This window comes from Vulpes vulpes, chromosome 15 (assembly GCF_048418805.1).
Source record: "Vulpes vulpes isolate BD-2025 chromosome 15, VulVul3, whole genome shotgun sequence".
NCBI lineage: Eukaryota > Metazoa > Chordata > Mammalia > Carnivora > Canidae > Vulpes > Vulpes vulpes.
Window position 1 is genome coordinate 77,548,989 of NC_132794.1, and position 13,044 is coordinate 77,562,032.

The following is a 13,044-nucleotide window of genomic DNA, read 5'->3' on the forward strand; positions in this document are numbered from 1 at the left end:
AAAAATGTACCTCGATGTAAAAATCCTAAGTACAATATTACTAAGTGGTGCAATGAAAGAAATGTGTAGACTAGTTTAGATTTATCAAAAGAATTCAACTTATGCTCAGTATTATAAAACTTTATCAGTGTAAATTGTTATAAAATAAATGTCAACTAAAGGTCAGAAATCATATTTTCATCTGAACATATAAGAAAAATCATTTGAAAAATTCAATATCCTTTCAAGGTAGAAATAAAAGAGAACTTCTTAACTTATAGAAAAGGTCATCTTTTCAAAATATTGAGCCAACATTAAACTTAATGGTAAAACTTTAAACACATCCTCATTTATTAAGAAAAACATAAAAATGCCTGCTACCCTATCCTTATTTAACATTGTATAATACACAGGGCCCAAGCAATAAAACAAAAGAAGAAAGAAAAAAAAAACCTTAAGGACTGGAAACAAAGCAAGTAAATCATATTTGCAAATACTCTAATTGTCTTACACAGAAAATTAAAGAGACTCTATGTCAAACTACTAGAAATAATAAGAAAGTTTCACAGGATAGCTGACACAATAAATGAGAAACATTCCATCAACCAACAATAACCAGCTAGACATTGCAATAAAAGAAAATATATCATTTACAATACAAATAAAATATAAGGTATCTAAAAATAAACCAAGTATATATAGTAAAAATTGCAAAAATCTTTTTTTATATACATTTATTTTTTATTGGTGTTCAATTTGTCAACATACAGAATAACACCCAGTGCTCATCCTGTCAAGTGCCCACCTCAGTGCCCGCCACCCAGTCACCCCCACCCCCCGCCCACCTCCCCTTTCAGCACCCCTAGTTCGTTTCCCAGAGTTAGGAGTCTTTCATATTCTGTCTCCCTTTCTGATATTTCCCACTCATTTTTTCTCCTTTCCTCTTTATTCCCTTTCACTATTTTTTATATTCCCCAAATGAATGAGACCATATAATGTTTGTCCTTCTCTGATTGACTTATTTCACTCAGCATAATATCCTCCAGTTCCATCCATGTCAAAGCAAATGATGGGTGTCGTTTTTAATGGCTGAGTAATATTCCATTGTATACATAAACCACATCTTCTTTATCCATTCATCTTTCGATGGACACCAAAAATCTTACTGAAGTTTACAAAAAATAGAATAACTAAAGAACCCATATTTATATAGGAGAGAACTCAGTATCATAATAATGGTAAGTAGCCACTTATTAATCTACAGATTCAATGCAAATCCAATCAAAATTCAAATAGGATATATGTGTGTGTGTGCATCTAGACAAACTAGAGAATACAAGTCCAAGAACAGCAAGGACAGCCTGGACAAGGAAACCAGATCAGGGCATTTGTCCTATAAGATATCAATATTCATTATAAGCTAAAGTAATCAATAGTGTGAATTGGTATAGAAATAGAAAAATAGATGAAGAAAGGGGAACAGGGATTCAAAAACAATCTTAAGTACATATGAGTATTTACTATTAGATAGTGGTGCCATTGCAGGTCAGTAGGGAAAACACTAAAATAAAGGGGGTTGGGATAACTGGCTTCCCTACCAGGAAAAAGATTATGTCAGAGCATGATAAGATCAAAGATCAAAGTATACAAAATAAATAAATAAATAAATAAAAGATGCTATTTTTATTCTCTCCGGGTAGGAATGTATTTTTTAATTATAAAAGCACAACTTATAGAAGAAAATTTTGATAAATTTGAATATTCAATTAAAAGATACTGTCAATGGGGTGCCTGGCTGGTTCATTTGGAAAAGCATGAGACTTGATCTCAGGGTTGTACTTTTGATCCCCAGGTTGATTACAGAGATTAGAGTTTAAAGCATTCACCAGGAAGAAGTGATAAGCATTTAGGATACATATAGAATTTTTGAAATTCAGTAAGACAAGCCAATAGAAAAAAATGAGTCAAGTATATTAAACCAGCTGATATTCTTAGTTGGAAATAAGAACAACCAATTACTGCTGATTTGAGATTAAATAAAATTTATTGCATATCCTCTGGGCAATTCCTCTAACCACCAAAGGAGCTGAGCAAAAAGACATGGGTCTCCTGAATGCTGAGGGTGCACATCAAACACTCCTGATACTGAATGCTAAAACTATACCATATCCTCCCATAATCCTTGACATTAAATATTACTGCCACTATTGCTTCACACCAAGATTCAAAGAACAGGGAATTCTACAAACTTAAAAAGGAGCTTCATATGCTAGGGAAGCAAATTAAAAGAAATAATATCTGTAAGAATTATAAACAAGCAACTCACAAATAGGAAAACTTAACAGGCCAATAAATGTATAAAAAAATCCAGTCTCACCTAATAAACAAATGAAAATTAAAATAACCCACCATTGACTTTCACTTCTGCCTCTGAGGAATTTATCATTGCAGGACTTAATCACAACCAGAAAATAGGACAAAAGACATTGAAATAACAATTTTCAGACATTGCCCAACAAACTATGATCTCAGAGAATAAAGAAACAAGTGAGGTGAGCCTTACTTAGTTAAGGTGGTATTTGCCAGAGGTGTTAAAACCTCAAGGAGTTTCCATGCCACAGATCAGGGAGAAAATGGAAAAAGTCCAGTGACCTCATTGAGTTGAAAAGAAAGAGATCAAAATTCAGAGAGGCTGAGTTAAGTAGAATTTGCAGCACAGAATATCAAGAGAGGAAGTAGCTGTACAGAACAAGAGAATCTGATTATCTGCAAAGAAATCCTCTCTTATCCTTTACAGAATCAGAATAGGAGTCTGCTTATATGGAGGACAATTCCTGACATGTTTGAAAATCATTGGAAAGTAGCAGAGATTAGTAAAGGCTAGAAAAGTTTGTGTTCTTACAAGCCAGAATGAGGAAATCTCAAAATACATGGGGCACTGGGGAGAGTTCACAGAAGAGACACTTCTTCAGTAGCAAAACTAAATTATCCCCAGGATAAAGGCTACCCTGTATCACCTTTAAAAAGCTTAATAGCGGGGATCCCTGGGTGGCGCAGTGGTTTGGCGCTTGCCTTTGGCCCAGGGCGCGATCCTGGAGACCCGGGATCGAATCCCACATCAGGCTCCCGGTGCATGGAGCCTGCTTCTCCCTCTGCCTATGTCTCTGCCTCTCTCTCTCTCTGTGACTATCATAAATAAATAAAAATAAAAAAAAAAAGCTTAATAGCAAGCCTCAAAAAGAATCAAGTTCAATTTGAACTTTAAGTAATATAACTGCAAGGCAGAAAATACCAAACACTTTCTTAAAGGAATTTTAAAAAATCCGGCACCGCAAAATAATTTAATTCGCAATATCCAACATCTAGTAAACAATTAACAGGCATGCACAGAAGCAAGAAAATATGTCCTATGACCATAAAAGTCAGTCAATAGAAATAATAAGCTCCATGCAGGGAGCCCGACATGGGACTCGATCCCGGGTCTCCAGGATTGGGCTGAAGGCGGTGCTAAACCGCTGAGCCACTCAGGCTGCCCCACGTGATTACTTTTCAATCTGTTAAAAAGAACTATCCAGAGGCCAGAAATAATGATACTATAGTAGCAACAAACAGGTCCAGTGTCCAGATCTTGGTTCCTAAATACCATTTTCCAAGAAAAGAAAACAAATCTCTTTCAAGAAATGGCTGAATCGGGATCCCTGGGTGGCGCAGAGGTTTGGCGCCTGCCTTTGGCCCAGGGCGCGATCCTAGAGACCCGGGATCGAATCCCACGTCGGGCTCTCCGGTGCATGAAGCCTGCTTCTCCCTCTGCCTGTGTCTCTGCCTCTCTCTCTCTCTCTCTGTGACTATCATAAATAAATAAAAAAATTAAAAAAAAAAAAAAAGAAATGGCTGAATCTAGAGCCAGACCAGGGGAAAATGCAAGATAAGCCTGCAATATCTTGTAATGCAATGAAGTAGTGAAGTGCTCAAAAAACTAAAGGATGGGATATGTGAAAGCATGGGATATATGACACAGGAGTCAACCTGAAAGACCTTCCAAGGGCCAGGACAGAACAATTTGAACAACAAAACAAATAACAACTATATTATAATGAAGTATAAAAAATATAAACAAGTCCATACTCATAAAAATGATCAAATAAATAAGTAGGGGAGAAGAGAATAATACAGAATAATCCCCCAGAATGTACATATACTCCCTTCTCCAACAGGTAGAGCTTGATTCTTGCTCCCTTCCCCACCTAGGAGGGCAGGCTACATGTAGTGATTCATTTTTAAAGAGTGAGACAAGGGAAGTACAGTAACTTTACAGCAGAGACAACACCTCTGGCAAATACCACCTTAACCAAATGACTAGCCTAAACAGTATCAGTTGTTTCATGTGGATGTCATGTGCCTCCTGATATAATGTGACAAGAAGGGAACTTCACTTCTGTGGTAGTCCTCCCCCAAACCCATAACTCCAGTGTAATCATTTTAAAAAATCAGGCAACTGTAAGTTGGGGGACATTCTACAGGATACCTGATCATGACTTAGCCTGTCAAGGTCACAAAAAACAAAGACAAAGAAATTATCACAGACCAGAAAAAAACTGGGGAGACATACCGACTAAATGCAATGTGATATCCTGCATTGGATCCTGAAACAGAAGAGAACACGAATGGCGAGAAAATGGTGAAATTCAAATAAAGTCTGGGATTTAGTTTGTATTCATATACCAAGGCTAGTTTAAGGCCAGATGTTGACAAATATACCCTGGCAATATAAGATGCTAACAAGAGGGGAAACTAGACAAGGGGTACTGCAGATGTTCTGTAATATCTTCACAATTTATCTATAAATCAAAAATTATTCTAAAATAGTTTTTATGCCACCAAACTTAACAATTTAGGGAAATAAATTTCTTCAAAGACACAAATTATTTTTAAAACTTTGGACACGTGCATTTTAATAGAACATAGTCCCTCTCTTCCACTGTTCTTGTCTTTAATAGTATACTCCTTATTTCAGTTTGCTCTCAGGTCTCTTCATAATTAAATTCAGATTATTCATTCTCAACTGAGATACTGAGAAAGTATTTCACATCTGAAAGCTTACACTGTCCATTTTTCCCTCATTTGTGACATTAATTTTGACTGATTAAAGTCCAATTTATATCCTATAAACGTTTTTATTTTATCCTAATTTGCAATTAATGCACAATCTATAGGGAGACACTTTGTGACTACACACATCCTGCTCTTTATTGAAATTTTCACCTAGATTTAGCATACATTGTCACTTTCAGCCTGACTCAGTCTTTGGGATAGGTACAAAATGATAATTTTCCAATCCTAAGCACTCCCTCCACTTTTTTTTTATTGTGGCAGAAAACACATACAATTTACGATAATAACCATTTTTAAGTATACAGTTAAGTGGTGTTAATTACATGCATATTATTGTGAAACAGATTTCCAGAACTTTTCCATCTTGCAAATCTAAAACTTAATACCCACTAAACAACTACTTCATTTTTCCTGCTCCCCCCAGCACCTGGTAACCACCATTCATTCTACTTTCTGTTCTATGAATTTGATCATTTTAAATACCTCACATAAATGGAATCATACAGTATCCATCTTTTTGTGACTGACTTATTTTATGTAGCATTAATATCCTCAAGGTCTATCCATGTTGCAGCATGTGACAGGATTTTTTCTTTTTCATTGTCGAGTAATAAAACGTATGAAAATACCACATATTGTTTATCTCTTAAGCTACTGCTCAATTCCCAGTTTTACTCAGGTAAAATTGTTTTTCAAAGATTTTATTTATTTAATCATTTTTTGTATATTTTTATTTTTATTTTTTAAACTTTTTTTGTATATTTTTTATTGGAGTTTGATTTGCCAAAATACTATAACACCCACTACTCATCCTGTCAAGTGCCCCCGTCAGCGCCCATCACCCAGTCACCCCATCTCCCCACCTGCCTCTCTTTCCACTACCCCTTGTTCATTTCCCAGAGTTAAAACTCTCATGTTATGTCAGCCTCCCTGATTTTTCCCACTCATATTCTCTCCTTTCCCCTTTAAACCATTTCACTATTTTGTTATATTCCCCGAATAAATGAAACCATATATTGTTTGTCCTTCTTTGATTGACATAATACCCTCCAGTTCTATCCATGTTGAAGCAAATGGTGGGTATTAGTCATTTCTAATGGCTGAGTAATATTCTATTGTATATATAGACCACATCACTTTATCCATTCGTCTTTCGATGGACATCAAGACTCCTTCCACAGTTTGGCTATTGTGGACATTGCTGCTAGAAACGTTGGGGTGCAGGAGTCTCAGTTTTTACTGCATCTGTATCATTGGGGTGAATCCTCAGCAGTACAATTGATGCAGAGCATTTTTTCATGTGCTTATTGGCCATGTGTAAGTCTTCTTTGGTGAAATGTCTGTTCATATCTTTTTCCATTTCATGATTGGATTGTTTGTTGCTTTGCTGTGGAGTTTCATAAGATCTTTATAGATCTTGGATACTAGCGCTTTATCTGATGTGTCATTTGCAAATAACTTCTCCCATTCTGTACGTTGTCTTTTAGTTTTGTTGACTGTTTCTTCTGCTGTGCAGAAGCTTTTTATCTTGATTAAGTCCCAGCAGTTAATTTTTGCTTTTGTTTCCCTTGACTTCATAGATGTATCTTGCAAGAAGTTGCTGTGGCCAAGTTGAAAGAGGGTGTTGCCTGTGTTCTCCTCTAGGATTTTTTTAAATAAATTTATTTTTTATTGGTGTTCAATTTGTCAACATACAGAATAATACCCAGTGCTCATCCCGTCAAGTGCCCACCTTAGTGCCCACCACCCAATCACCACCACCCCCCACCCACCTCCCCTTCCACCACCCCTAGTTCGTTTCCCAGAGTTAGGAGTCTTTATGTTCTACCCCCCCTTTCTGATATTTACCACTTTTTTCTCCTTTCCCCTTTATTCCCTTTCACTATTTTTTATATTCACCAAAAGAATGAGACCATATAATGTTTGTCCTTCTCCGATTGACTTATTTCACTCAGCATAATACACTCCAGTTCCATCCACATAGAAGCAAATGGTAGGTGTTTGTCATTTCTAATGGCTGAGGAATATTCCATTGTATACGTAAACCACATCTTCTTTATCCATTCATCTTTCGATGGACACCGAGGCTCCTTCCACAGTTTGGCTATTGTGGACATTGCTGCTAGAAACATCGGGGTGCAGGTGTCCCAGGGTTTCATTGCATCTGTTCCTTGGGGTAAAGCCCCAGCAGTGCAATTGCTGGGTCGTAGGGCAGGTCAATTTTTAACTCTTTGAGGAACCTCCACACAGTTTTCCAGAGTGGCTGCACCAGTTCACATTCCCACCAACAGTATAAGAGGGTTCCCTTTTCTCCGCATCCTCTCCAAAATTTGTGGTTTCCTGCCTTTTTAATTTTTCCCATTCTCACTGGTGTGAGGTGGTATCTCATTGTGGTTTTGATTTGTATTTCCCTGATGGCCAGTGATGCAGAGCATTTTCTCATGTGCGTGTTGGCCATGTCTAGGTCTTCCTCTGTGAGATTTCTCTTCATGTCTTTTGCCCATTTCATGATTGGATTGTTTGTTTCTTTGCTGTGGAGTTTCATAAGATCTTTATAGATCTTGGAAACTAGCCCTTTATCTGATACATCATTTGCAAATATCTTCTCCCATACTGTAGGTTGTCTTTTAGTTTTGTTGACTGTATCCTTTGCTGTGCAAAAGCTGCTTATCTTGATGAAGTCCCAATAGTTCATTTTTGCTTTTGTTTCTTTTGCCTTCATGGATGTATCTTGCAAGAAGTTACTGTGGCCGAGTTCAAAAAGAGTGTTGCCTGTGTTCTCCTCTAGGATTTTGATGGAATCTTGTCTCACATTTAGATCTTTCATCCATTTTGAGTTTATCTTTGTGTCTGGTGAAAGAGAGTGGTCTAGATTCATTCTTCTGCATGTGGATGTCCAATTTTCCCAGCACCATTTATTGAAGAGACTGTCTTTCTTCCAGTGGATAGTCTTTCCTCCTTTGTCGAATATTAGTTGACCATAAAGTTGAAGGTACACTTCTGGATTCTCTATTCTGCTCCATTGATCTATGTGTCTGTTTTTGTGCCAGTACCACACTGTCTCGATGACCACAGCTTTGTAGTACAACCTGAAATCTGGCATTGTGATGCCCCCAGCCATGGTTTTCTTTTTTAAAATTCCCCTGGCTATTCAGGGTCTTTTCTGATTCCACACAAATCTTGAGATGATTTTTTCCAACTCTCTGAAGAAAGTCCATCATCTTTTGATGGGGATTACATTGAATGTGTAAATTACCCTGGGTAGCATTGACATTTTCACAGTATTAATTCTTCCAATCCATCAGCCTGGAATATTTTTCCATCTCTTTGTGTCTTCCTCAATTTTTTCAGAAGTGTTCTATAGTTTTAAGGGTATAGATCATTTACCTCTTTGGTTAGGTTTATTACTAGGTATCTTATGCTTTTAGGTGCAACATTAAGTGGGATTGACTCCTTAATTTCTCTTTCTTCAGTCTCATTGTTAAGTGTATAGAAATGCCACTGATTTCTGGGCATTGATTTTGTATCCAGCCACACTGCCAAAATGCTGTATAAGTTCTAGCAATCTTGGGGTGGAGTCTTTTGGGTTTTCAATGTACAGTATCATGTCATCTGTGAAGAGGGAGAGTTTGACTCCTTCTTTGCTGATTTGAATGCCTTTTATTTCTTTTTGTTGCCTGATTGCTGAGGCTAGGGCTTCTAGCACTATGTCGAATAGCAGTGGTGAGAGTGGACATGCATGTCTTGTTCCAGATCTTAAGGGAAAGGCTCCCAGTGTTTCCCCATTGAGAATATTTGCTGTGGGCTTTTTGTAGATGGCTTTTAAGATGCTGAGGCATGATCCCTCTATCGCTACACTATGATGCGTTTTGATCAGGAATGGATGATGTATTTTATCAAATGCTTTCTCTGCATCTTTTGAGAGGATCATATGGTTCTTGTTTTTTCTCTTGCTGATATGATGAATCACATTGATTGTTTTATGAGTGTTGAACCAGCCTTGCATCCCGGGGATAAATCCTACTTGGTCATGGTGAATAATCTTCTTAATGTATTGTTGTATCCTATTGTCTAGTATCTTGTTGAGAATTTTGCAATGGTGTTCATCAGGGATATTGGTCTATAATTCTCCTTTTTGGTGGGGTCTTTGTCTTATTTGGAAGTACGGTGATGCTGGCCTCATAGAATGAGTTTGGAAGTATTCAATCTCTATCTTTCAGGTCAGCTTTAGTAGAAGATGTATGGTTTCTTCTTTAAACATTTGATAGAATTCCCTTGGAAAGCCATCTGGTCCTGGACTTTTGTGTCTTGGGAGGTTTTTGATGACTGCCTTAATTTCCTCCCTGGCTGTTGGCCTGTTCAGGTTTTCTATTTCTTCCTGCTCCAGTTTTGGTAGTTTGTGGTTTTCCAGAATGTGTCCATTTCTTCTGGATTGCCTAATTTTTGGCATATAGCTGCTCATAATAATTTTTGAAATCGTTTGTATTTCCTTGGTATTGGTGGTGATCTCTCCTGTCTCATTCATGAATTTATTAGAGTCTTTTCTCTCTTGTTTTTAATAAGGCTGGCTAATGGTTTATCTATCTTATGAATTCTGTCAAAGAACCAACTCCTGGTTTTGTTGATCTGTTTCACAGTTCTTCTGGTCTCCATTTCATTGAGTTCTGTTCGAGTCTTTATTACCTCTCTTTTTCTGCTTGGTGTAGGTTTTATTTGCCATTCTTTCTCCAGTACCTTTAGGTGCAAGGTTAGCTTTAGTAATTGATTTTTTTTTTTCTTTCAGGGATGCTTGTATTGCGATTTATTTCTCTCTCAGGACTGCTTTTGCTGTATCCCAAAATTTTGAACATTTGTATCTTCATTCTCATTAGTTTTCATGAATCTTTTTCATTCTTCTCTAATTTCCTGGTTGACCCTTTCATCTTTTAGCAGAATGGTCCTTAACCTCCACGTGTTTGAATTTCTTCCAAATTTCTTCTTGTGATTGAGTTCTAGTTTCAAAGCATCATGGTCTGAATATACGAAGGGGACAATCCCAATCTTTTGGTATCAATTAAGACCTGATTTGTGACCCAGTGTGTGGTCTATCTGGGAGAAAATTCCATGCTCACTTGTGAAGAATGTGTATTCATTTGCGTTTGGATGTAAAGTTCTGTAAATATCTGTGAAATACATCTGGTCCAGTGTGTCATTTAAAGCTCTTGTTTCGGGATCCCTGGGTGGCGCAGTGGTTTGGCGCTTGCCTTTGGCCCAGGGCGCGATCCTGGAGACCCAGGATCAAGTCCCACATCAGGCTCCCGCTGCATGGAGCCTGTTTCTCCCTCTGCCTATGTCTCTGCCTCTCTCTCTGTCTCTCTGTGACTACCATAAATAAAATAAAAATAAAAATAAAGCTCTTGTTTCTTTGGAGATGTTCTGCTTAGAACATGTGTCATTTGCAGAAAGCGCCATATTGAAGTCTCTTACTATTAGTATATTATGTAAGTATGTCTTTACTTTGGTTATTAATTGATTGATATACTTGGCAGCTCCTGTATTAGGCACAGAAATATTGATGATTGTTAGGTCCTCTTCTTGGACAGAGCCTTTAAGTATGATATAGTGTCATTCTTCATCTCTTACTACAGTCTTTGAGACAAGCTCTAATATATCTGATATGAGGACCATATCAGATATATCCCTGCCTTCTTTTGAGGACCACTTGAATGGTAAATGGTTCTCCAACCTCTCATTTTCAGGCCGCGGTGTCCTTATGTCTAAAATGAGTCTCTTGTAGACAGCAAATAGATGGATCTTGCTTTTTTATCCAGTCTGAAACCCTGTGTCTTTTGATGGGATCATTTAGCCCATTCACATTCAGAGTTACTACTGAAAGATATGAATTTAGTGTCATCGTAATACCTATTCAGTCCTTGCTTTTGTGGATTATTTCTTTGGGCTTCCTTTTTCTTTTACACAGTCCTCCTTAATATTTCTTGCAGAGCTGGTTTGGTGGTAACATATTCTTTCAATTTCTGCCTATATTGGAAGCTCTTTATCTTTCTATTCTGAATGGGAGCCTTGCTGGGTAAAGTATTCTTGGCTGCATGTTCTTCTCATTTAGGACCCTGAATGTATCCTGCCAGCCCTTTCTGGCCTGCCAGGTCTCTGTGGAGAGGTCTGCTGTTAATCTAATATTTCTCCCCATATAAGTTAGGGATCTCTTGTCTCTCGTTGCTTTAAGGATTTTCTCTTTATCTTTGGAATTTGCAAGTTTCACTATTAAATGTCAATGTGTTGAATAGTTTTTTATTGATTTTGGGGTGGGGGAACCTATCTCCTGGATCTGAATGGCTGTTTCCTCTCCACATATTAGGGAAGTACTCCACTATGATTTTTTTCAAATATGCTTTCTGGCCCTCTGGCCCTCTCAGCGTTCTCTGGAACCCCAATTATACGTAGATTCTTCCTTCTGAGGCTATCATTTATTTCCCTTAACCTTTCCTCATGGTCTTCATTTTTCTCTTTTTTCCTCAGGTTCCTTCCTTGCCATCAACTTGTCTTCTATGTCACTCACTCTTTCTTCTACCTCATTAACCCTCGTCATTAGGATCTGCGGTTTGGATTGCATCTCATTTAATTGATTTTTAATTTTAGCCTGATTAGATCTAAATTCTGCAGTCATGAAGTCTCTTGGATCCTTTATCCTTTTTTTCCAGAGCCACCAGGAGCTTTATAATTATGGTTCTGAATTGGCTTTCTGACATCGAATTGTAATCCAAAATCTGTAAATCTGTGGAAGAGAGTACTGTTTCTGATTCTTTCTTTTATGGTGAGTTCTTTTTAGTCATCTTGCTCAGTGCAGAGTGGCTGTATGAGTGAGCTGAGTCAAGAATGTCAACACGACCTAAGTAAATTTCACCCTAGATAATTCTGCCGCGGTCAGAGACCAGAAATTGAAAGCAAAGATCAGAACAAAATCAAACAAAAAAGGACCACTAAAGTGAAAACTAATTTTAAAACAAAGTAGTAAAAAACTAAAGGCCAGAATCAGACAAGATTAGGCATGTTCAGGGTGGTATGGCCGTGAATCCCAAAGAAGAAGAGAAATAAAAAAGAAAAAAGTGGGGGCTGGGCTGGGAGATGGTGCTGGTGACGAAGTTTAGTGGAGGGAGAATGTAGTGTACCTGAGGGGTTCTAGAGGGTGATCCTCTTGTTTCTGAGTATATTAAGTTCTGTATGTTAGAAGATGCTCAGTCCCAAATTGATATAAATCAGAAATATTTGCAGACAACCCCAACATTGACCACCAAAACATAAATGAGATAAAAGAGGGGGGCAGAATGGGAATGAGGAATCTCACAGAATGAACCAGCACAGTATAGCACTTGGTTCTGAGTGCATGCTGGTCATGTTTTATAAGGTATTAACTCCCACCATTGTAGAACAAAATGAGGCAGAGAAAACAAAAAACACAAAACAAAAAACATATCTTGTATATATCCCAAAATTAAGTTGAATACATTGAAGGTAATCTAGAAGTAGAAAATATGTCTAGGAACTGTAATTGTAGAAATATTAAAGTCAAAAAGGAAGAATCTTGAAAATGAAGAGGTGGTAAAATATTGTAGTTAAGATGGGAAAGGAGAAAAAAAATTGGAAATTTAGTCTGATATAAAAACGAGTTGTACCTGAAAAAGGAAGAAAAAAAAAATAGGAGCAGTACCCTCTGGTTCTATATACTGTAAATCCCTAGACTTCCCCTGGAGCTTTCCAGTGGTTCTTGGTCAAGATCTTGCTCTTCCCCTGTTTTTCCAGCTGGTATTTTGGGGAGGTGCCTACTGAGCTGATTCTCAGGTGTGTGCCCCTGGGGGGGGCTGCCCCGCCCCCTGCCGGGTGCCGGGCTCAGTGGAAGCTGTTTATCCTGTGAGGCCCCTGTTCCCTGGGGCTCCGCCTCTCCCAAGCACATGGAGA

General features: G+C 37.8%; 1 protein-coding gene across 13 annotated transcripts in view; it reads right to left on the reverse strand.

Moving 5' to 3' along the window:
• PTPN20 (protein tyrosine phosphatase non-receptor type 20) overlaps nucleotides 1-13,044 on the reverse strand; it is a 139,020-nt gene that overhangs the window by 75,427 nt on the left and 50,549 nt on the right. For 3 of the 13 annotated variants that reach the window (XM_072739238.1, XM_072739242.1, XM_025989598.2), the window contains exon 3: nucleotides 4,589-4,622. The exons of the other annotated variants lie outside the window; for them this stretch is intronic. In XM_072739238.1, the coding sequence (XP_072595339.1) occupies nucleotides 4,589-4,622 (34 nt within the window). The remainder of the gene's footprint in view (nucleotides 1-4,588; nucleotides 4,623-13,044) is intronic. 13 annotated transcript variants of the gene reach the window in all.